The sequence below is a fragment of the Vulpes vulpes genome, chromosome 4 (genome assembly GCF_048418805.1).
Source record: "Vulpes vulpes isolate BD-2025 chromosome 4, VulVul3, whole genome shotgun sequence".
In the NCBI taxonomy this organism is placed as follows: Eukaryota; Metazoa; Chordata; class Mammalia; order Carnivora; family Canidae; genus Vulpes; species Vulpes vulpes.
This window is the reverse complement of record NC_132783.1, coordinates 98,687,044-98,710,737: the sequence shown is the minus strand read 5'-3', so window position 1 is coordinate 98,710,737 and position 23,694 is coordinate 98,687,044. Positions and strand designations below refer to the sequence as shown.

The window sequence follows — 23,694 nt, the reverse complement described above, 5'->3', positions numbered from 1 at the left end:
AGCATAAAATTCTCTAGTTCCCTCTATGTCATTGGAAATTGCAAGATTTCATTTTTTTTTTTTTTACACCTGAGTAATAAGAATTATCACTTTAACACTATTGAGTTTTCTAATTCAGGGGGATGGAATGTCTCTCCATTAATTTAAAGCTGATTTAATTTCTCTCAATAGTGTTCTGTAGTTTCAATGTATAAGCCTTGTATTTCTTTTATTAAATTTATTCCTAAGTATTTTATTATTTTTGATGTTATTGTAAGTGGAATTTTCTTATTTTTTATAAGGAAAGATTTTTATTTTTTCTTTATTTTTTAAAGTAGGCTCCACGTCCAATGTGGGGCTTGAACTTACAACCCTGAGATCAAGTCTCACACTCCACACCACCTGAGCCAGCCAGGTGCCTCTACAACTGATTTTTGATATTGATCTTGTATCCTGTGGTCTTATAAACTCGTTTATTAGTTCTAGCAGTTTTTTTAATGGATCCCTTATGATTTTCTACAATGGAATCATGTCATCTGTAAATCAAGGCAGTTTTACTTCTTCCTTTTTGAACTGTATGCCTTTTATTTTATTTTATTTTATTTTATTTGCCTGCTTCCACTGGCTAGAACATCCAGGAAAATGTAGAATAGAAGTGAGAAGAACAAATATACTTGCTTTGTTTCCAGTCTTTGGGAGAGAGAGAGAGCATTTGCTGCTCCATTGTTTTCTTTTTTTTTTTTTAAAGATTTTTAATTTTTATTTATTCATGTGAGAGAGAGAGAGAGAGCAAGAGACATAGGCAGAGGCAGGCTCCATGCAGGGAGCCCAATGTAGGACTCGTTCCGGGGACTCCAGGATCACACCCTGGGCTGAAGGCAGATGCTCAACTGTTGAGCCACCCAGGCATCCCTGCTGCTCTGCTCCATTGTTTGCTTGTTTATTTATTTATTTTTATTTGTTTATGACAATCACACACACACACACACATACACACAGAGGCAGAAACACAGGCAGAGGGAAAAGCAGGCTCCATGCTTCGGGAGCCCGACGTGGGATTCGATCCCGGGTCTCCAGGATCGCGCCCTGGGCCAAAGGCAGGCGCTAAACCGCTGCACCACCCAGGGATCCCCATCTGCTCCATTGTTAAAGCATTTCTTGCTACTCCCACCCTTCTCCAGTCAGAGCTGCTATTGATTTTAAGTTAGAGAAATAAATACTAAGGGTAGGAAAAGTGTACTTCTTTCCCAACCACAGCCTCAAATCAAATGAGATACAGCCAAAAAGCAGGCTCCTTGTGGTTTAGAACATTCAAGGGATTGGAAGCCAGCTGCGTTGTCCAATGACAGGGACTAAATAACTTTTGGAACATTCACACACAATGGAATACTACGCAGCCATTTAAAGTAGGCTCAAAAAGATGTTGTAATAGTATGGGGAAATTCTTACTATCACAATATTAAAAAAGAAAGAGCAACAAAAATAACACATATGGGATGGTGTCAACACCATAAAGAAATGCATTGTGAGAGAAAAGAGAAACATGTAGAGACCTTAATAATTGTTGCCTCTGAGTAGAGGACTCACAGGTGATTGTTTTTCTGGTTTTACATTTTTTGCACCTGCAGATTGCTTGCAATGACTATTTTGTAGCCAGAAAGGGAAAAGAAGAAAAAAACACAACCCAGAGGGAAGACATGAGACACAGGGAAGTGTTAGCATTTCTTAGACTTACCTTACAGTACTCATCAATTGGTATCAGGCGTTTGACCGCCACATCCCGGATGTGGCTTCGTCGGAAGAGAATTTTGCCTGCAGGAGATGAGAGCACATGTGGTATTGTAAGGGGGCAATGACAAGCTCTCAGCAACCCTGGAGGGTGCAGGTGTGGCACTGGTAGGTCTGAGGGGTACCTAAATTCCTCCCCTAATCATCTGTTTGTAACAGAAAGGATCCAAGCCTTCCTAACTCATCAGAAACTAAGTGAGAATCTACTACTTGCTTGGTGATATCCCCAGCACTGGATGTAGTACCAGGACTTCCTGTGTGACATGTGGGCAGGTCACAAACAAAGACAAGTATGTAAACGATGCCACTGAGGATGTCTGGAAATATCCAAGATGCTATAATGTTCTGGATGAGGTTTCTTTAAAGCAAACTGGTGAGTTTCCATGAGCCTAATAGGGGAGAGTCATGGGGAGGTGGTGGCCAAGTACATGCACTAACTATTAAGATGGCTTGGCCTCATGTTCTGGACCTGTCATAGAGGCAGGGGACGGGCAAAATCAGAAATAAGACACTGAGGGGGGCCAAAGAGATGGGTGATGGGGACAAGCCCCTCTGCCAAGCTTATGTAGAGTGCCAGGAGATCTCCATGGGGAGGTCAAAGAAGAGGGCACAGGGAGACCACAGCTTTTCAGACAGCAGAGTATAGAGAGCTACAGAGAGCTTCACCTACTTCTGGTCCGAGAAGGCAAGTCAAGGAGAGGAATCTGGGTCACAAGGCTCGCAGGGCAAGGAGGGATCAACCAGTGCTCCAACATGGCTCTGGGGAGGCTGCAATCTCCACAGATCTAGCTTGGGTGAGCAGGAACAGGATAGTAGGAAAGGTCCAAACGAGTTTTCATAAGACAGAACCGAAATGAATGAGAAGAGCCTATTGACTCCAAGATTTGCAATGCAAGCTGGTAAGGGAGATTTGTGCCCCAAAAGCCAATGTGGTTAATCTAACATTTAAAATAATCTGACCACCTGAGTTTAGCAGAGGGGCACAATTAGGAAATTAGGTATATATGGTCAACCTAATGGTGAGGTTTCCCCCTTCCCTAATTTCTACCAATTAAAAAGAAAACAATAACCCACAGTGAGATAAAATATATACTCCTCATATTCTTTAATAACAGGGAATTGCATTTGTTTATTATGGTGATCGTTTTAATTCTGATGAGTCAGTCAATCTTCTGACACACCATGTTTCTAGAAAAGGAAAATCTAGAACAAAATGCATCATGCAGGATTCAAAGTGGTTGTCTCCAAGGGGCAGAAGACAGAGCCTTTTTGTTTTCTTTTTTGACTTTCCCCAAATTTCCTACCATAAACATGTATTGCTTCTGGAATCAGAAAATGTTCATGTTGTTTACCATAAAAAAGCAGATGATGCAGCCAAGTGGGGAGAGTTTACAACCTGGTATTCCTGTTTCCATTCAGTTGATAGGTACACTCTAGCTACTGTCTCTCTGGGAGCCCTCCATGGGCCTGCGTAGGGGGCTGCCCTCTTGGCATTGACAGTCAGTGTTCCCCAACAGGAAGGGACCCTGTTGACATTTTGGGTGGGGCAATCCTTCCCTGTGTGGGAGTGTCCCCCACCCTGCAGGATGTTTAGGATCCCTGGCCCATCCCCATTCCACCCTGAGTCATTGTGATAATCAAATTACCACCCTCATGGGTGGGACTGTTTGCAGTTTAGAATCCCTAGGAGAATCCCAAGCCTTTAGGAAAATTAGGAATGCCTGCCTGAAGAGAAACCTCCCACAGTAAATGTTTCCTGCCTCTAATCTGTTTCTCAGAATTGGAAAGGAGTCCCTACCAAAGCCATTTTGGTCCCATTTTGATAAAATGTTCCCTCTGTAAACCAGAGGAAGGGTGGGGAGTGGGGTGTTCAGGCTTCTTACTGGGGAGGTTGTGACCCAACTCAAACAATTCACAATATGCATGGTGCAAGCACTGGCCCAGGGGAACAGTACAGGCTGGTCTTGAGAGAGAAGGATGGAGAACTCCGGCATCTTCAATGTCTCCAGGGGGTGTGACACAGCAACAAAAGCACCACCCCTCTTCCTGCGTGGCCTCAGTAGGACAGGAGTCTCTGGACATACGGCAGGTACCCTGCCAGCGAGGGGGACAGGAAGCCCTGTGGCAGCTGCTGGGGAGGCCACAGGCTCTGTGGTTAGCCAATCCAGGATGACTGTGCTGCCTTGGGAAATGCATTTACCTCCCAGAGCCTCAGTTTTCTCATCTGTAAAATGGGACTGAAGCTCCTATTTCTTAGTAGTAGCCTCCATGACACACCCACTAACAGGGCTTGGCCCTTCCTAGGTGCTCACAACAGTAATCACTTTTTTCTTTCATGGGTTAGATGATACTGCCTCATACGCTGAGCACATGTTCTTTTCTCAACCTGCAGCTTGGTTTTTTAAGATCTGCCTCTGATGAGTTAGTTCATCATCTATCCGCAGCAGAACTGGAACCCGGCTCAGGCCCCGGGCTGTGGGGCAGAACCATGTGGTCTGGACCTCCTTGGCCAGTGGCTCTGAGTGAAATGGGGCAACGGCCCCTTATCTGCACCTAATGTGCTTCTGCGTGAATTTTGGGGAAGGAGAGTGGAGCCCTGCCCGGCAGGCTAGCCTTACTGGAGTGGAAAGGGTTGCTCAGCAGAGAGCCCAGCCTTTGGTGGGAATGGGCAGGCTTTTGTTTTCCACAGTGATGGAAGGCCAAACTGTAAGTCTTATTTTTCAAGCTGCATGCTCTGCCAAGTTGGCTTCCCCAGCTCTTGCTGGGATGGAAAATTGTACAGGGCTGCTTTCCCCTCCCCCTGCCTTTGTGCTAACAAGAGACTTGCTTTTGTTCTGCTGATGTGGCAGTCTTGGCAGAAAACTGACCCCTAGGAGAGGGCATGTGCCTCCCATGTATCCCTGCCCTTGGCCTTGGCCTCAGGGAAGAGCGAAGAGGCGGGCCACGAAGGGATGCTCTAGGGATCCTGGGGCCCAACCACACCTCTCCAAGCAGCAAGTGGGTGTCCCAAGCAGGGATAATGGGGCTGAGTCTCTGAGAACAGCATTTTCATAAATTCATGGGTGGAAATGGATTCCATAACCACGAAAGCTTTCAGGGGCTTAGGAGAGGGTCAGCTCAAGTTCTCCCCTGTCCTGGGAAGTTTTTTCACAGCTGGTTCTGCCTTTCATCCAGTAAAGAGTTACAATTCCCTGCTTTTCTTTCCTTCCTTGAAGGAAGGGCCTACATTTGGAATCTAATTCAACTTGAATCTTCAGACTGATCATTTAAGTATGACTCTAAAACGTGAATTCTAAGAAATTCAAAGGAGTGCCCCAGGATCCTGTTTCTTTCTTTTATAGAGAACCCACTAGGTGCCAGGGAGAGAAGCTTTGTAAAGCAGGAGGGCATTGTCCCATTTTACAAATAAATAAATAAACTGAGGCTCTGGGGCAGGGGGTTGTCACCTGCTTGAGGTCACAGAACTGCCTCTGAAGCACATGCTCTGGAGCAGCGCTAGTTGGCTGTTGGCAGTTGGTACACTGGGTTTTCTCCAATAGGAAACAAAAATTCCAGTGTGATTGCACACTTTCTCCGTGGAAGAGCTAAACACATTAGTTTTTTTTAGGCAAATGATTCTCCCAGGAGACGGGACCTGGCAAATACATCCACGCTGTCTAAATCCACTCAGTGATGCTAATATCTGGAAGAACCACTGGATGTGCTAACTGCAGAACCATGGAGTAGGGAGGGCAGGGTGGGCTCCTGTGTGACCCAGGGAGTCCCCTGCATCTCTAGGCCTGCCTGCTTCCTTGTCTGCAACATGGAAAGGATCCTAAGGGAACCTTCCAGCTCTCTAAACATTTGTGATTTAAGGAGACTATCAATTCACTGATTATCGCTAATCTTCACAATAACTATCACTTAACTAACATTATTATCTCCAATTTGCAAATGAAGAATGAAACTCTGTGTGCTAAAATAATTTACCAAAGGATAATAACAGTGGATCATGGGGCCAGCCAAAACCATGTCTGAATCCCAGCTCTGCTATTTGTGAAGACAATTATAATTTCTCTGAGTTTCAACTTCCTCATCTGTAAAATGGGCACAGGGTTATTCTGAACACTAAACAAGGTAACGAATGTAGACCGCTTAGCCCCGTGACTGGCCTATGGTAGACATCCAATATTATTACTCGAAGCTGGTTCTGCCTTTCATCCAGTAAAGAGTTCTGCTATTCTCTAAAGCAATAATTCTGGTTTGGGTAGCCCATTTTTTTTGAGCAGAAGCCTTAATGCTATTCCTTTGGTAAGGAATTTTTTTGGGGGAAAAGGAACACTTAATACCTTAAGGGCAGAGATCAGCCTAAGTGTGTCAACTCCCCCACAGTGCCTGGAGCACTGCCTAGCACTCAGAAGGGGCCTGGTAGCTGTGGCAGATAGGCCGGCAGAATTTCTAGAAAGGACTCCCAATGATGTTCTATCCTAATCCCCAAGCCCCAGAGCCAGCAAGGAAACAGGTATTTTACTTTTACAGCTGCAAAGAATTGAATGCTGTCAACAACTTGAATGAGGCTGGAAGTGGATTCTCCCCCAATCCTCCAGATGTGGATTCTCCCCCAATCCTCCAGATAAGAGCCCAGCCTGGCCAAAATGATGACTTCTGCTTTGTGAGGCTTTAAACAGAGAACCCAGCAGCACCTGCCTGGACTTCCAACCAACTGAACTGTGAGATAATAAATGACTGTGGTTTTAAGCTGCTACATTGGTATGAATTCATTACACAACAAAAGCATAATAAAGATGCCACTCACTACAAAAACTTCATGAGATCTAATTATTCTCATTTTAGAGACAGAAAAAACTGAGGATCCTGGAGGTGAAGTATCTTGCCTAAGTAGATGGTGTAGCAACTAACCCCAAAGCCCGTATTCTTAGGCACTAATTTCTACAACGACTGGGCCATTAGGCCATTAGGCCATTAGGACAGTGCCCCAGAAAGCTGAGCTGAGAGATGTGGGGGTTGTCCTGGATCCCCTGGAGGCCCCTGCTAGACACCATGTGTCTCACCTACCTGGCAGAAAGGGAATGATCCGCTGTTTGGGGTCCTTCTGCCCTCCTTCCATGGGAAATTTGTCCAACATCTGCATCTAAACAGGGAGAGAATAGCAAAAACAGAAGCCTTTAATATGATAAATTGCACCTCTGACATTTTAAGGGAATTATGTGAAACATGTGATTTGATATATAAAGGCTCACTGTGTTCAGCTTTTCAGAAACCCAGACTAATGGGGAAAGCAAAGTCAATTGGACCTAGGACCTCCATGAAAACAATTCTCGATGTCCATCGCTGCCATATTAGCAAAAGCTCAGAGCTGAGACCATTCTCAGTTTTTTGGGGGGGGGTCTCTAGCCACAGGAACTGAAATATGAACAATACCCCCAGAGCCACCAGAATTCCACTGACAGTAGGTCAATCTGTTTCCTAAGGATTGCAGGTTTTATTAGGGACAGACCACTGAGACTCAATTAATCTGGTTAGGTCTATGCCTGTGAGATCATTATGATCCCCTACTACACACTAAGATTCCCCAGGCCAGTCCAACAGATAGATCTGTGCCTGGCTCTGTGCTAGGCACATGGGGTTTGGAGATGAAAAGACTCATAGCCTAGAGAGATTGAAAAGGAAATGGATCATTACAGGGTGGTGTAGGAAGCACCTTCAGAAGGAGGGGCAGGCTGCTGTAGGGGAGAAAGAACAGGGGCAGAGTACCCAAGTTGGAAACCGTTACTAGTGCAATAAATGCCTCTCTGATTGGATATACAGAATCCCAAGGACCTGTTGCTTGTGGTCTTGGGGAAGTAACATACCTTGGGTCTCATCATTAAGTTGGCCACAATGATACAAACTTGCAGTATTACTTTATGGATTAAAGCCAGGCAGGCCATGGTAGTGACTAAGACTGTCATCAGATTTCTGGTTCTTCTCCTGAGCACATGGTAGATTTGTACTTTCCCATCCCCTTGCAGTGGGATGTGGCCAGTTCAATGTGAGCAGAAGAGGTATGTGTCACTTTGGGGTGGGAGAGTTATGAGTGGTGCGTGATTCATTGCCTCTACTTCTTTCTGCCGTGTGACTGGTCATACTCCAGGCAGTGGCTTCTCTGCCATTGAGGGTCAGGTGCCCCCAACGATCTCCAATGGACATGCAGCCCGAGTGAGAGATGACCCCTTGTTGTATAGAGAGGTCTGTCATAGTAGCAGAACCACCCTATTGGTACCTGGGCCCAGGATTCAAGCAGAGCAAAAGGGAGTCTTGAGCCTCCTAAGTGATGGCTGGAAGGTTAAAAAGTCTGCTCATCATTTCACCTCAAGGAGAAAGTCACCCTGGCATTCAAGATGCCCCTCTGATAGAATGAAATAAGCTCTGAATAGCCCTTGAGAAATAAGCAGGGCTCTTACGTAGGGGGAGGGAGGAGAGGTTGGAAGAGTAAGAGAAACAGGTTATCTGTGCCAAGCATGGACTAGATTCTTTAGACACATGCTCTCACTAAATCTTCAGAATATTCCTTCAAGGTAGAGATGATTAGCCAGGAAACTGAAGCCCAGAGAATGAAGAAATCTGCCATGGGCCTGTAGCCAGCAAGTGATGCGGCCAGAGAATAAAGCCCGTGGCTTCTCTGCAGTCATACCAGCTGCCTCTACGATGCAGTGAGAACAACAAAAATGCACTGCTCTGCAGGCCTGGGAAACAGGCTGGGGCTCCCTGTCCCCTTGGTGCAGTCTTCTGTGATACCCCCGGGTAGGTGGGGCTGCCTCAGCTAGGCCAGCACCCTGAAGGGCTGCCCAGAGGCTATGGTCTTATTTGTGGTTTCCCACTGACCCTAACTGCTGCGTGGTGACGGGAAATGCTTGGTCCACTGTCATTCAGCCACTGGTGAGGCCATGGCAGACCTGCTGGCAAACGCAGGCTTCTTTCTTTGAATTCGAGAGCTTTTCGATGCCAGCACAAAATAGGCATTCAGTAAAAACTGACTAAAGCAATGAAAGCAAATGAGTGGAACACTTTAGGGACAGCTTCACATGTTTGCTAAGTGCCCTTGGTTAATACTATTCATATTGCTAATATTAAATAATAATCAGTCACCACTACTGACATTTGTTTGTCAGTTTACAGTCAGCAAGCCTTTCCACGCATGATTTTATCTGACCTTTACAGTAACTCTGTGACATAAATGTACACTTCCTATGTCCCAGCTAGGAGAAACCGGGGAGCAGAGAGAGGGACAGCTGCCTGAAGTCGCTCAGCTGAGTGGTGGTCCAGCTGGTTCAAGGACCTTCATCTAAATCCCACTCTCTTTCCCTAAGACCACTCTTGTAGGTGGCTTTGGAGTGTCACGCAAGTGTGAAAAATCAGCCTGAGATGAAGTAAGTTTAATATTCTTTGCACAAGTGAACAACACGCTTTCTTTTGAAAAGCAGGGTGATCAATCAGTCTCAGTCGCAGAGTCTTTTAGAGATTATTGGTTTTGCCTAATACCATCTTTTTTGTCCTTCTCAATTTTACTTGTTAAGAAAATGCTGGAATACCAATAAAGGGAACTCAGGAAAAAAGAAAAGGTATGGACCAGTTATCCATCCACCCTCCCATGCCCATTCTCCATTCTCCCAGCTTCCGAGCCTCCATCTGAAGGAGGCCCACTAAAGAGGTCTCCCTCCGTGCTGCCTGTGGTCTGAGACAGTCTGTCTTAGGAAGTTACTCTCTCATCCCTTGTCCTAACTTGCTTTTGCCCAGACAAGCATGGCCCAAAGAGCTGAAGTGTCTCCCCAAGTGTTATTAATTTGAGGCAGCAGACTTGGGTTTAAGGCTGTAAAGTCTAACCACAGATAGTACTCCTGGGGACCAGACAGTCCTGGGGTTAAATCCTGATGCATCCTCACACCAGCTGTGTGTCAGGGGCCAGACTCCTCACCCAGGGAGCCTGCCTGATTCACCATCTGGGGAATGAGGACCACAGCTGGGTTGGCAGGGTCGTTTATCCGCGAATGCTGAATGTGAACCCTTTAGGGTCATAGAGGTGCTCAACAGCAGATCCCCCTCCTTGCACTCTGCCCATAAAGAATACATTATTATGAAAGTTATTTAGGAATAATTTTTAGTAGTCTGTGAGGCTTTGTGTTTTTAGAAATTGTGTTAAATGGACTTAACATGAACCTTGCCATGTTGACCATTTTAAATATACGATGAGTGCCATTAAGCACGTTAGCATTGTTGTGTACCCGTCACCACCATCCATCTCCAGAACTTCTTCATCAGCTTAAACTGAAACCCTGTCCCCATTAAACACTAACTCCCTATTCTCCTCCCTCAGCCCCTGGCAACCACCACTCCACTTTCTATCTGTACAAATCTACCTGTTCTAGGTACTGCATGTAATGGAATCATGCAGTATTTGTCCTTTGGCGTCTGGCTTATTTCACTCAGCACCATGTCCCTGAGGTTCATCCATGTGGTAGCAGGTGTCAGAATGTCCTTTCTTCTTAAAGCTTAATAACATTCCATCATGAGGCTGTGTTTTAAGGATGGCAAAACCCCTCAGACTATCCAAGTACCCTCAGTAGCCAGAGCTCGAGAACTTTCAGCAATAATGGAAATGTTCTGTATCTATCTGCCCAGTCCCTACCTGTATCCACTAGCCCTAGACTGAACTCCAAGGCTGAGCACCTTAAACACAGCTCCGATGACTGAAGAATCAAATTTTTAATTTTATTTAATTCTTAATAATGTAAATAGCCTCACATGACTAGTGCCATCATCACCAACAGTGCAGGGCTAGACTCTACCACCCACTCTCCTCATTGAGCCATATCTGGTTTTATTTTACTTTCTTCATTACTCTGTCAATGGTTAATGACAATCTAAGACGACTATTTGCAAGGACAGGAGATCTCAGGCCTGTGAGCTATTTTGCTTTTGGTCTTAGTGTGCCCAAATTCACAAGCCACAAGCTGCATCTATCCAGAGAACTGTCATACTTGGCACCCACAGGCCACATTCCAGACACTCTGTGGGGACCCCCAGACCCAGGCTGTCTGCAACAGCAGGACCAGAGGCACGCCAGGCTAAGTCCAGCGGTAGACTGCTATCCTTGGAAACTAGAAAATCCCATGCTCCTCCCCTCAGATAATAAAAGGAAGTGGTGCTCGGGGTGAGGAGGACTGGAAACTGAGGAGGAAAATGAGTCAGTCTGGGGGGCAGGGAAGGAGAGGGAGCCACGTCAAGTGGCCACATTGCAAGCCTCCAAGGGGGATGAGAGAACACTCCATCAGCAGTTTTCAAGACTGCTTGTGGTAGAGAGAAAGGAGACATGCTGTCCAAGGAAAACAGTGTGGAAACTGGCGTGGAGGGCCACACGTGGTTTGTGTTAGTGGCAGACTGGACTTGGAGGGGTTTATTCCCTCAGCATCACAAAGCCTCACATCCCAGAAGAGCCAGAGCAGGCCAAGGAGACTCATGCACAGCTGCCGGCTGGACAGAAGCCAGGTAGTCCTCAAAGCAGGACAACATATGTGGACCTGCCTGATGGCTCATTGTCTCTGGGGATTCTATCCCCTTGAGAAGCCAGTCTGGTTAAATGTTAGCATGCTCTGGTATCCGGTGGACATTCCACGTGGGGCCTGCCTCCCCTCCCAGCTATCCACCTTGCTCTTCTCCCTGCTGTCCCTTGGTCTAGGCCAGCATGTCCTACTCTGACTTCCTTACTGGTCTGCCTGCCCTAGCACTTCCTCACTGGTATGTGCTAGAGACCCGGCATACAATTGTGTAAAGAATGAATGAATGAATGAATGAGTAAAAAAAAGTGGTTATTTGGTTTGGTCAGCCACTGTCTAGGAGAGGAGAAATTAGGTTCCAGGTGGCAGCAACAGGACTTGGACTGGGATTCAGAGGCAACTGACCAACACAATCTTCCTTCTTTCTATTTTAGAAATAAAGAACTGCTAACTACGTGGGAAAGAGTGGCTACGGTACTGCCTCAGCTACACTCCACTGAGATGGCCACAGCTTTTCAGATGGAAGGGAAGGAAGATTCCATCAAGTGTGTACAACATGTGGGAGGCACTGCAATTTCAGAAGATAATGTCTGTGGAAAAGAGTGTGTCTAAGGACCTAGCAAAGGCAGTACTTGCATAAATATGGCTGGCGGACTGAGGCCAGCTGTTGGCTAGGATCTTGCTGGAAGCCTGCCCGGCTGGGCCAGGGAGTGGGAACTCTTTGGTTTGGTCACCCCTATACCCCCGGAAAAGATGAGAAAATACTCCCTTCCCTTTGGCCTCTGGGGTGGAGCATGGGGGCTTCTGGGCAGACACTTCCCCAAGCTCAGAAGTGCACGTGGGGCTGTAAAACTCTCATGGGGGGGGGGGGGGGGCGGGGGACAGGTCATTCCTGTCTCAATTACGATTGGAAACAAATGACTTTTGCTCTGTGCATTGGGGCAGCCTCTCCTATCTCTGGATCTCAGTTCCCTTCTCTGGGGAGAAACGAAGGTGCAGATCAAGATGCTGCCTCCAATCTGCCTTTAGCTCTGGGATGTGATGCTTCTAGGGAACAGCTCCCCCTGAAAGCCCCTGTCCCTACAAACAGCTCTCTCTGGGTCCCCACAGACGGAGTGTCCCTGTGTATAGGACACATGTGATGGTGCTTCTCCTAAGAGCTCCCTGCTGGGCAGAGCGACCCAGCTGGCTCCATGTTCTCCACCACTGGAATTCTGTAAGATGCCCAGCTAAAAATCCTGCCTCTACACCTTTGCACATGCAATTTCCGCTTCATGGAAGCCCTTCCCTATTCTGCCAGCAGGTAGAACTCCTCACTTTTTGTCAAGGCCTGGCTCAGACGTCAGCTCCGCCAGGAAGCAAGCTCTGCCTAGGCTTGTTTGGGACAGAGGTCCCTCTCTGAACACCTGGGGTCTGGCTCAGCATGTATTTAACTGTGCCTTCCGTGAGGGAGGCCCGTGATGTCGGCCTGGGGAGGCACCATGAGCCAGTGGGAAAACTCGAGGGCAAAGGTCGCCTGGCACAGCGTAAAGTGGACCCCTCACACATCAGAGGCCATTTGTGAAGGGCTCCTGTTCTGCTCAGAGCAGCCTCTGCAAGAGAGGCTCTGCCCGCATCTGAGAGGAAGGGCCAAATGGGCCTCTGAAGGCCCCCAATAGGCCGAACTCTGAGGCAAACCTATCTTTGAGCAGACAGACGTGGAGGCAAGACTAGGCCTCAAGGAGGCCATGGGGCTCAGTGTTTAGGAGCACGGGCTTCAGACTCAGCCACGCCTGGGCCTGGCTGCTTCTCGGCATAGAAAATGGGTACCTGGCATATTGCAGTAAATGCTCGCTGACACTGTCACTGTGTCGCTCAACCAAACCCCGTTTCCTCTAGGCACGGCCCTCAACTGGGCATTCGGGCCATCCCCAGTCCCCTGCTCAGAGGCCAGCTCCCTCTGTCACGCTCTGATGGATTCTCCAGCGTGGGCCCCAGTCAGGGCAGAAAGGGAGGTTCAGAGAGGCTGAGTGGCCTGCCCAAGGCCACACAGGCAGTAAAACAGAGGGCTGGGACCTGACACCAGGTCTTCCCATTCCGAGCGCAGGGCTCCATCGCCTGCACCCTTGTGTGAATGAGACATGTGGCTGGATGTCAACTAGATGTGGCAGGCATGACGATCAGGGTCTGGCTGTTTTAAGCACAAGAGGGTTAGGAAATCACTGTGGAAGGTGAACTGTCATAAAGGGGACACTCTTGCTGGTGACCATGGTCTCTTTTCCCACAGAAGAGCCTGAGTCATGTTTTCCCTTTTAACCCCAGGGAGCCTCTCTGCAGACTATTTCCTCTGCCTGAATGTCCTGCCCCAACCAGGAGGATCATTTGTTTTCTTTTATCTACAGGCTATTTCCCCTTCCCTGGCAGCCACTGTCTGATTTCTCCTGGGGAATCTCCTAATCCTTAATTTACATGCATTCTGGGATGCCTGGGTGGTGTGAGTGGTTGAGTGTCTGCCTTTGGCTCAGGTCATGATCCTGGGGTCCTGAGTTTGAGTCCCGCATCGGGCTGCCTGCATGGAGCCTGCTTCTCCCTCTGCCTGTGTCTCTGCTTCTCTGTGTCTCTTATGAGTAGATAAATAAAACCTTAAAAAAAAATCTACACACATTCTACTCCAGTCCCTAGGCTGGCTCTGACCAGCCCAGCTACTGATCCAAGATGAACCAATGAGACTTTTGCTTAGATTGCTAGGGGTGTTCTTTTTCCTGAAGCCACTGAGCTGACCTGTTGGATACAGCTTGGAGCTGTGGCCACCACTGTGCCATACACCACCCTGCTTGGACATGAAGAACACTAAGAACTGGAGGAAGGCAGGTCCTCACTGACATTCTTGTCCCTGGATCCAGCCACACCTGAAGCCAAGAATGCTTAGACATCTGTTACATTTAGCTAATCAATGTTCTTTTTGAGTAATCCATTTTGACTGGGATTCTGTCATCTGCAACTAAAACAGTTCTGACTAAAACAAGATCTCACAGCCAGTAAGTGGCAGCATTTGGATCAAAGCCCAGGATCTTAACCACTCTATTAAACTGGCATCTTCTCTTCCTCTTATCTTTATACCGGTTCCTAGAAGCAACCCACGCCCATCAATAATCCCAACAGCTGACATTTGCTCAGGGCTTGACAGCCCAGAAACTCACACACATCATCACTTTAAAAAAAAAAAAGCAATTGAGATATACTTCATATACCATAAAATTTACCCTTTTGAAGGGTACAATTCAGTGGTTTTTAGTATATCCACAAGGCTGTGCAACCATGACTATCATCTAATTCCAGAACATTTTTATCACCCCCAAAGGATACCCAGTACCCACTAACAGCCTCTTCCCCTCTTCCCCTCCCCCCGGCTCTTGGCAACTACTAATCTGCTGTCTCTGTGGCTCTACCTGTTCTGGACACACATCAGCACTTCTAACTCCATATAAACCTTGTGAAGTAGCCACTAGAGAGAGAGGGGCACTAGAAGCACAGTGGCTAAGAATGTGGTATCTGGTGTCCCCTGCCCAGTTTCAAATCCAAGTTGTGACGCTCACTAGCTGTGTGGCCTTGTGCAAATGATGTATCTTCTCTGAGCCTAAGATTCTACATCTATGTAATTTAATAAGCTTAACATGAAGATTAAATTAGTCATTATACCTAGATGCTTAGCAGTCAGTGCTCCAGAAATGCCAGCTGTTTCTATTGTCATTACCTCATGTTACTGACAAGGACAATCAGGCCACAAAGGGGTTAAGGGACGTGCCCAAGGCCACACAGCACAGGTGGCTGGGCCCCAAGTCTCCTGACTGAGTCCTCTGCTTTTTCCATTACGCCACACTGGCCTAGCTGTTCCTCCACGAAAGCTTGGCCCTTCTCATACTCTTTTGTGCCAAGTTACTTTTGGAAAAGCCAAGGCTACTCGCCAGACGGGAGGAAGGGGAGGGTGGGATCATGATATCATCTCACTTTAGGGTATCACAGCCCCATGCTGGCCGGCCCCCTTGCTTGGTCCTTGGAAACAGCTGAATTTGGCTGGTGGGGTCCTCCTCTAGGATGTAGGGGGTGGATAGCAGGCTGTTTCTAGGACAGCAGGACCCTCTGGAGTTCCATGACTTTTTCATTCCAGCCACCCATCAGGACTCTTTAAGGCTGGCTGAGGCACTGCCTTTAGACTAATAGGGAGGGGAGTCTGAGGCAGCTGTTTATGTTATAGCAAACCCCCAATTATTGCCAATTATGCTGAGTGGGGAAGAAAACCTCACTTTTAAGTTCTGGTAGAAATAAGAAAGTTGAGTCAGAAGAGTCGAGGGAGGACAGGCTTTGAGCCAGGGAGGCTCGTGATTATACTCTGGCTCAAGTGTTCCCAAATGATGTCACCTCGGGCAAGTCTCATCTGAACAAGAGGGACAGCTAATAACAGCTAATGTAGTTACTGAGACAGGCACGTCTTGATTGACTGCCACAATGAATGCGTGAGGAAAGTGCTTTCATTCTTAACATGCAGATGGGGAAACTGAGTGAGTCTCAGAAACATACAGAGGTGAACCAAGCTGAGACCTGAAAGGTAAAGCTGAGATTTGAACCCAGTCTGTCTAACCCCAGAAGTCAAGGTCTAAAGCCCTGGGTATGATGCCTCACTGGCTGCAGAACAGCAGCACTGAACATTTCCATATGTACTTCCAAGGCTTCACCCCCGCCCCCCACCCCCGCCTGTCCTTGTCCAGACCTGCTCCTCCAGATGATGCTGGACCAAACCCCCTGACCCCTGCGGCTATAGCTGACAGGCTTGGAGGTGGACCTAGGACCCCTGGGACAAACAGATTCTCTCTCTCTCCTGGAGACTGGACTCAGTACCTAAAAGGCCAGAGTGCTGACTACAGGGAAGGATACCTCACCTGGGGAAATGAAATGCTACCTGGGGGATGTGGGGCAATGGGTTGGGGGAGGAAGCTGGTACAGAGGGGCTGGCAGGAAAACAAAGTCAGCTTCATGGGAGACTCTGTGGCCACAGTGACAGATGGCTGAAGAGCTGATAGGCCTCCGAGGGTCATTCAGTTGCTGGTTCTGGGGCCCTGTGAGGCCAGCTGCATTTCCTGCTCTGGGCTTGGTGGGGCACACTTGCCTCCTCCCATAAATCTACCCCACTCCTCTCTTCCTGCCTGAGCTGCCCAGGAGGTATTTTCTCAGTGTGGATGTCCCTAATCCTCAGGATAGCATTCCTGATCATCATTGCCACAGTTCTATCATCTCGCTGTTCTCTGCCCACTGTTATCCTTTTGGAGGTGTTAGGCAAGCAAGAGGCATCTTGGAAGCAAATTCAGGTAGTCCTCTCTATACAGACTGTGCGTGAAAAGTCAGTGGAGAAACTTGCAAAGGTGTTTACCCAACATTCAATCTCTGACCTGAAGACCCGCTGTAATACATCTGCATAGATCACCCCTGCTTCTGGGTAAGACGGTGTGGATCTCAGTCATTCTCAGACAGGACTGTAGCCCGTTTATCGTGTTCATCTTCCTTGCCTTTCCGCCAGGGTTCGGCCCCTTCTTGGTCCCTATGCTGCTCCTGCCAAGTCTGTTTTAGATAGTATCTTAGCATCTTTAACATATAGTCTCTTTGTGTATTTACATGTTCACTGTAGACCAGAAGGAAAATATAATTTACATATGGTACTGTTTGATTTTGTTGCATTTTGTGAACACAAAACATAACGAGTTCAGTGCATTTTAATAATTAGGTAACTGGTGTCTCAGTTGGTTTACATTACGCAATGACTCTTGGCAGTTTGTTATGTAGGCGTTTGAGATTGTTTTAGTGATATTGGGGAACTGGTTAGAAGCACATTATTATCTCGCCTCCCCCCTTAAAATAATGAAATACAGATTCTGAAAATTCTTTATCCAACATTTTTAGGAATGGATTAGTTCCATACAACCAAGGCTGTGGTTAATATCACTCAACCTGCTGAAAGAACATGTGAGGTCAGAAGATAGGATGGTGTGCAGAGGACACTGTGTTCACTGGGACTTCTGGGAAGCGACCTTTTATTCCTTCCTGCTGAGTATAAGGCCAGAGGATTTTGTAACCCTGTGGGATCTGAGGATAAAGCCAACACCACAAAAGCAGGATGCAAGGAAGGAGCTGGGTGAGGTGGTACTGTGGAAACCCTGGATCAAGCTGTGCCTGAAGCCCAGCAGGTTTTTTCTCCTGGGAAGTCAAACATGTGCTCCACAAATTTGTGGGTCATTCTTGCATAGGAACCATGTTAATTTCTGTATCATTTCAATTTCAATACCTGTGCTGCTGAAGTGAGCAGCACATGACACAATTTTTAAGTATGGGAAATAAAAAGGAACACTATGTGTCCACTATGGGTGAGGGTCTAGGCTTTGATATCAAAATGGAAAGTTAGTCCAATTAAATTTTTTCCTACACTGCAGTTCATTGGACACTCCAAATCCTTACCTGGAGGTCAAAGAACTTGCTGTAGCGCCGGTAAATGGCCTCTGTGGAGCCGCTGGACCACGTAACCCGGATGATATAGACCTACAGAGAGAGAAAAAGCAGATGGGCATTAACACCAAGGGAGCCCTTCCATTTCCAGGACTCTGGAGCAAAGCACAGGGTTGTGTCAGAAATACCTGGATCTGAGTCTGAGCTCTGCTGCCATCCAGCCATATGGCTTTGGACAAGTCATTTGCTCTCTCTGGGCCTCAGCTTCCTTCTCAATAATATGGGTATAACCTCCACCTCTGAGAACTATACAAAGGATTAAGTGAAATCAAGAATGGGAAAGCATTAGCACCCTGCTCATCTCAGATGATGGTGTTATTTGCAGCACTGTAGGGATTTCCTGCCTTCCATTCAATCCAGAGAGCCGCAGGGCTGGCTATTTTTTGTCATTCTTAAAGCTTTGCCTTTTGTCAGAAGTCACAGAGACTGGCAGTGCTTAGCCCTCTAATAGTTCTCATAAGCTAAGCCATCAGACCTCTTCCACCAGGCAAGGCCCAGGCCAGGTCACTTCTCCCTCCAAGTCAGTTCCTGCATCTGTGAACTGGGCTGACAGCATCTGCTTAGTGTGACAGTGTGAGGATCTCATGTGACTGAGGACGGGGAAGCACTTCACAAGACACAGCCCACACAAAACACAATGTATGATGACAAATTTGGGCAGAGTGACGTAGCAGTAGGTGGTGGCTCCTGTCAGAGGTGGTGTCTAATGCGGCTCTCTGCACACCACTGTTCACTGGGGATGAGAAATCAGCCCATGCATAACCCATTCTTGACTTGCACAAATGATCTGTGGCTGCAGGGCTGTTTTGACAATTAAAAAGTATATATGTGAAAGCTCTTTGGAAACGCAGAAAATGCTGTATAAATATGAGGGGTTCAGTGTTGTCAGAGGCCATGAGCTAAGGACTGGCTGGAGAGACACCACTTAATAGGCGAAGAACCCCCCTCCCACAGCACACAGCACGTTAGATGCCAAGTGCCATTAACTATCCATGGTGATTGGTTGCGAAATGAGCACATGACCTGTACTGAACCAATCAGAGCCAGTAAAAGTCAGTTCTGGGGCTTTTGCTCCAACCCTTGAGAACGACCACTTCTCTTTTCTTTGAAATTGCTGGGCTGTCAGGATGGGAATCTGGAGCTGCTGGGGGGCTGTCTCATCACTGCTTAGAAGGAACCTGTCTGAGAATGAGGCCAGCATCAGTAGATTTCTGTAATAGTCTGACCCTGAGGTCCAGCTCTGCTTGAAGCTCAATCTACTCCTGGTCTGTCAAGTTTCCTGAGCTAATAAATGTTGGGCCAAACCTGTCTTCTCAAATTGTTTTTGAAGCCGGTTTAAGTTGGGTTTCTGACACAAGTAATCTAGTCCTGACCGATGCAGGATGAGAGGTGGGGAGTGCTCTCTGAAGCCAGGAATCATCACTGTGCACTTTGAAGGACCTGGAAACTTTACTAGGAAACTTCATTCAAAATGCGACAAGGTGGAGCAACTATGGGGGGCTGGGGCCAGAGACCAGTGTGAATGCCAGGGACTTGTGGGAGAAGGTTCTCCAGGTGAGAAGACATGAATAATGGGAACAAATATTAGGACAAGATGGGAAGTGCCCTTGAATGCCAAGCCAAGTTCACCAAGCAGCGCTGAGTGAACATGCATTTTCTTTCAAAGAAGCTTGATAGAGGGGAAAAAACATGGGCTCTAGAGTCAAGAAGCTCTAAACTCATACAATTTCCTAACCCTCAGAGCCACAGCTTCCTTAACCAAAAAATGGTATCAGCAAGTCTATCTCATACCAAATTGTGATGACTATTGGAGGTCAAGCTCTGAGCTCTTTGCCTAGCAGAAAGGAAAAGTTCAAGAACTTTTAGTACCCTGTACTCAGATTCTCCAATGCCTGCTCCACCCCTCTTCATAAAAACAAGCTATTTCAACATCAGGGATTTGGGCATCTGGGCTCACTGCCCCACCTCCCTTGTTTGTGCTCCCTGGTCCTGGAGGCCTCACAGAGCCAAAGAACAACAGGTCAAGGCATCCTTTAGGAATCACCTTAGAAAGGTGATTTTCTGACCAAGAACTGTGTCTCCAAAGCCACCTGGGTAGTTGTCATTTTTAAGACTTAAATTCTGCTTCAAGACTCCAGCATAGAGAGAGATTTTGAATGGCTACCATTTGTCATTCGTTTTTTCAGTGTACAACATTTATTAAGTACCTCTTGCATGCCAGGTGCTCTGCTGGGTGCTGGGATATGAGGAGCAAGACAGACCTAGACTTTGCCCTTGGAGGGTGGGAAGATGAGCAACAGACCAGCCGACAAGCAAACATGTATGTAACTTACACGTATGTAAGTTACAGTCAGCGCTTCTGAAGGACGCCAGCACCTGCTGTGAGCACACCATGGGGGAAGGCAGGGCAGCTGGGTGTCCTTGGAAGGGAAGGCCTATCTGAGGAAGCCAGCATTGAACAGAGACCTGAAGGATGAGGAGCTGGCCAGGAGAAGAGCCGAGAACAGAGTATTCCAGGCATTGAGAAGAGGATGAATAAGGATACAGAGGACAGGAAATGCTGGACATGTCTGAGGTGTAGGAAGACTGTCACAGCAAGCAGAGCTGGTGAGACGAGGCAGTGGCATCACGAAGGGCTTGCAGGCCACAGGGAGGAGATGGGATTTTGTTCTAATAAAGAGTTTCAAGGTGTGTGTGTGTGTGTGTGTGTGTGTGTGTGTGTTTCACATGATTTAAAATCATTTTTTAAAACATGATTTTTTTTATTTTTTATTTTTATTTTTTTTTAAAACATGATTTAAAAAAAAATATTTTCCTATATATCCTTCTGGCCACTGTGCGAAAAATGGTTTGACGAAGAGCAGGGACATTACTAAGGAGGCTTTTCCATCACTGAAAGGGACTCAGCCAATCTTAGGGCCCTAACATCTAGATGAGTAAATTGAGGCCCAGAGAAGACCATACCAACAGTCCTGTCACTAGGGGATGCTTAAGCAAAGTCTTGATGACTATCTGTCAAGAACAATGCTAATACAGATGAAAAAAACAAAAGACTGATCATGAAAGTTTCATTGTTTTCCTAAAACCAAAATGGAAAAAAACTTCTTACACAATTCATTCTCGATCACTTGTTTATAGTTTTTAAAGTTCTGTACATATGGTACAAGGACTCTGCAGTAGTCCTAATTGGTTTATTGGAATCAACCTCTGAGCACAATTTGATGTCTGCATTTTTAGGCACAGATAACTTTTTAATGAGAATTGTCCCAATGTAGTCCTTATCCAGGATTTAGGGGTGGGTGAAAGGGCACACCCACTGGATTCTGACGCCAGCCCTGCTGCTGGGGGAGACTTACAGGCACCAACCTCTTTGGCCACAGTATCCTTCTCTTGAAAAGAGGGTTAGTAATTTCCCTTGAGGATTCACTGCAATCGCTAATATATTTGCCCAATGCCTGACACACAGGAGGTATGCAAAGTTAGTAGCAGTTGTCTGATATGCCTGCTTATCTGGTACTCCCTTTCTTGTCTTGGTAATTGCACCTAATTTCCTTTGGAATGTCACCCCTCTCCCTCCCCTAGTCTTTGTGATACAGAGTGGGCCCGTGTCCTGGGTTTGGCCAACCAGACTGTTGCTTATCCCTGGTCATAGCAGTGGTTTAGGGATGGGCATGTGACCCAAGCCAGGCCAATGAGACTCAATTCTTGGACTTTTGATGGCATGATCAGGGAAGAACCACTTTTCCCCACCTCAAGAGCTAACTGGGAAGAAAACTATGTGAAAAATATCTGTCACACAGGAGCAAGCAGCCAGGAGGGAGAGAAGGGGCCTGAGTCCTGTGACATCATTTGAACCCCCAGATCCAACATCCTGGACATCACTGACATAAGCCAAAACCTTCACTTTCTTGTTTAAGCCAGTTTTATTTCTGTTACTTGTAACCAAAGTAATTTGAACACATTTGACCTTGACTTTTAGATTATATCCCAAGCCCAGTTAACACTAATTGTCCTGACATTAAGGAATTAAAAGCAGACTTCTTCATGGCAGCATTATTCACAATAGCCAAATGATGAACAAAATGTGTTGTATACACACAATGGAATATTATTCAGCATTGAAAAGGGCATTCTGACTCATGCTATAACATGGATGAACTCTAAGGACGTTATGCTAAGTGAAATAAGCCAGTCACGAAACACAAATACTATATGACTCCACTTACGTGAGGTACCTAAAATAGTCAAATTCATAGAAACAGAAAGTAGAGTGGTGGTGACCAGGGGATGGCGAGAGGGATAGGGAGTTAGGTGTTTAATGGGTATAGAGTTTCAGTTTGGAAAGATAATAAAAGTTCTGGAGATGGACAGCAGTGATTGCATAACGGTGTGAATATACTTAATGCCACTGACCTGTACACTTAAGAATGGCTGCATTGGTACAATTTACATTATATGTATTTTATCACAGTTAAAAAAATAATTTCTAACAAAAGTAGATTTCCTGCAGATTTATGTAGTCCATGTCATGTTCCCCTGGAAATGACACTGAAACTTTCTCCATAGAATAGCCCTCAAGACATGTGCTGCATATCCAGGAAAAGATTTATATTCAGAACATATTTTTTACAAAAAAAAACTCTCAAAACTCAACAGTAAGGAAACAACCAACACGATCACAAGATGAACAAGAGATCTGAACAGACCCTTCAAAGAGGAGATACGGATGGCAAATAAGTACACAAGATGTTCGACATCATTAGCCAACAGAGAAAGACAAACTGAAACCATGATGAGATATTACCACATATCTCTTAGAATGGCTAGATTAAAAAAACTGACAAACAAAAACAAGTGCTGACAAAAATGTGGGGTCACTGGAACTCTCATCCATTGGAGGGAAAGCAAAATGGCACCACCACTCTGGATGGATGGGAACTACTGGGTGAAAGGCTGTTGATTAGGATAGTCACACTGTGTGAGAGTATCACCCCATGGATTACTTTCCTAGCAAAGGGAAGAATGTACCTTTTCAATGGAGATCTGGTGTTTAAACTCCAATGAGGTGATCAAAGCTAGCATCACCAAGAGAGACAAGCAAGTATCCCAAGGTGATACAACATGAAATATGCAAAATCTTCTATCAAGTATTGTTGCTAAAATGTTTAACCTGAATCTCAAGCCTCTTGACCTAAGTTCCAATTTATAGAAAGTAAAGGAGGAAGAGGAACAAGCTAAATGACACCATAAGGAAACAATCAGACAAATTCAGAATGTGGAATATTCTAGAAGTCTACTAACAGGGCATAGTTCAAGTGCTCTTCTCTGACTGCTCCCTTCCTACTAATATTAGGTTGGGTCTCCCTGCTGCATGTCTCCTTGGCACCCACTTCCCCATCACAAAGTCAATTATACTTTACTGCAATTGCTAGGTATCTGTTTTCACACTCGGCTCTAAGTTTTGTGAGAGGAGGGACAGTGCCTATCTCATTCACTGAATGCTGTATGCCCAGTGCTGGGCATGATGGGAAATCTACGCTTTGTGAAAAAATCTGAAAGAAACTGAGATGCTAGGAGGTCAAGTGTTGCAGATAGCAATGCCTATGGGAGGCAGGCCTGAGGTCTATGGGAAGGGTGCTTAGCCCAGCTGTGTCTCTCAAATGTTCTCACAGGTTTGCCTATCCTCTCTGCTCTGTGCCCTGCTTTGCAACCCCTCCCACTGGCACATCTGCTCAGAGAGTCTCAGGGAGCAGCTGGGACTCCTTTCCTCTGGGAATGAGGAAGCAGATACCACACTGGTGTCTGAAGGTCCCAGAGGGTTTCCTCTGGCTCCTGCCTTAAATCGGAATTAACCACCATGGCA

The 23,694-nt window shown here is 46.4% G+C and overlaps 1 protein-coding gene and 1 non-coding gene across 3 annotated transcripts in view; both read right to left on the bottom strand.

Moving 5' to 3' along the window:
• Positions 1-23,694, bottom strand: part of SH3PXD2B (SH3 and PX domains 2B) — a 102,055-nt gene that overhangs the window by 54,029 nt on the left and 24,332 nt on the right. For both annotated transcript variants that reach the window (XM_072756588.1, XM_072756587.1), the window contains exons 2-4: positions 17,784-17,864; positions 6,823-6,898; positions 1,715-1,791 (exon numbers count right to left, since the gene is read on the bottom strand). In XM_072756588.1, coding sequence (XP_072612689.1) covers positions 1,715-1,791; positions 6,823-6,898; positions 17,784-17,864 — 234 coding nt within the window. The remainder of the gene's footprint in view (positions 1-1,714; positions 1,792-6,822; positions 6,899-17,783; positions 17,865-23,694) is intronic.
• On the bottom strand, positions 17,531-17,637 carry LOC112928818 (U6 spliceosomal RNA). The gene has a single exon (XR_003236799.1). It is a non-coding gene; the product is annotated as a U6 spliceosomal RNA (small nuclear RNA).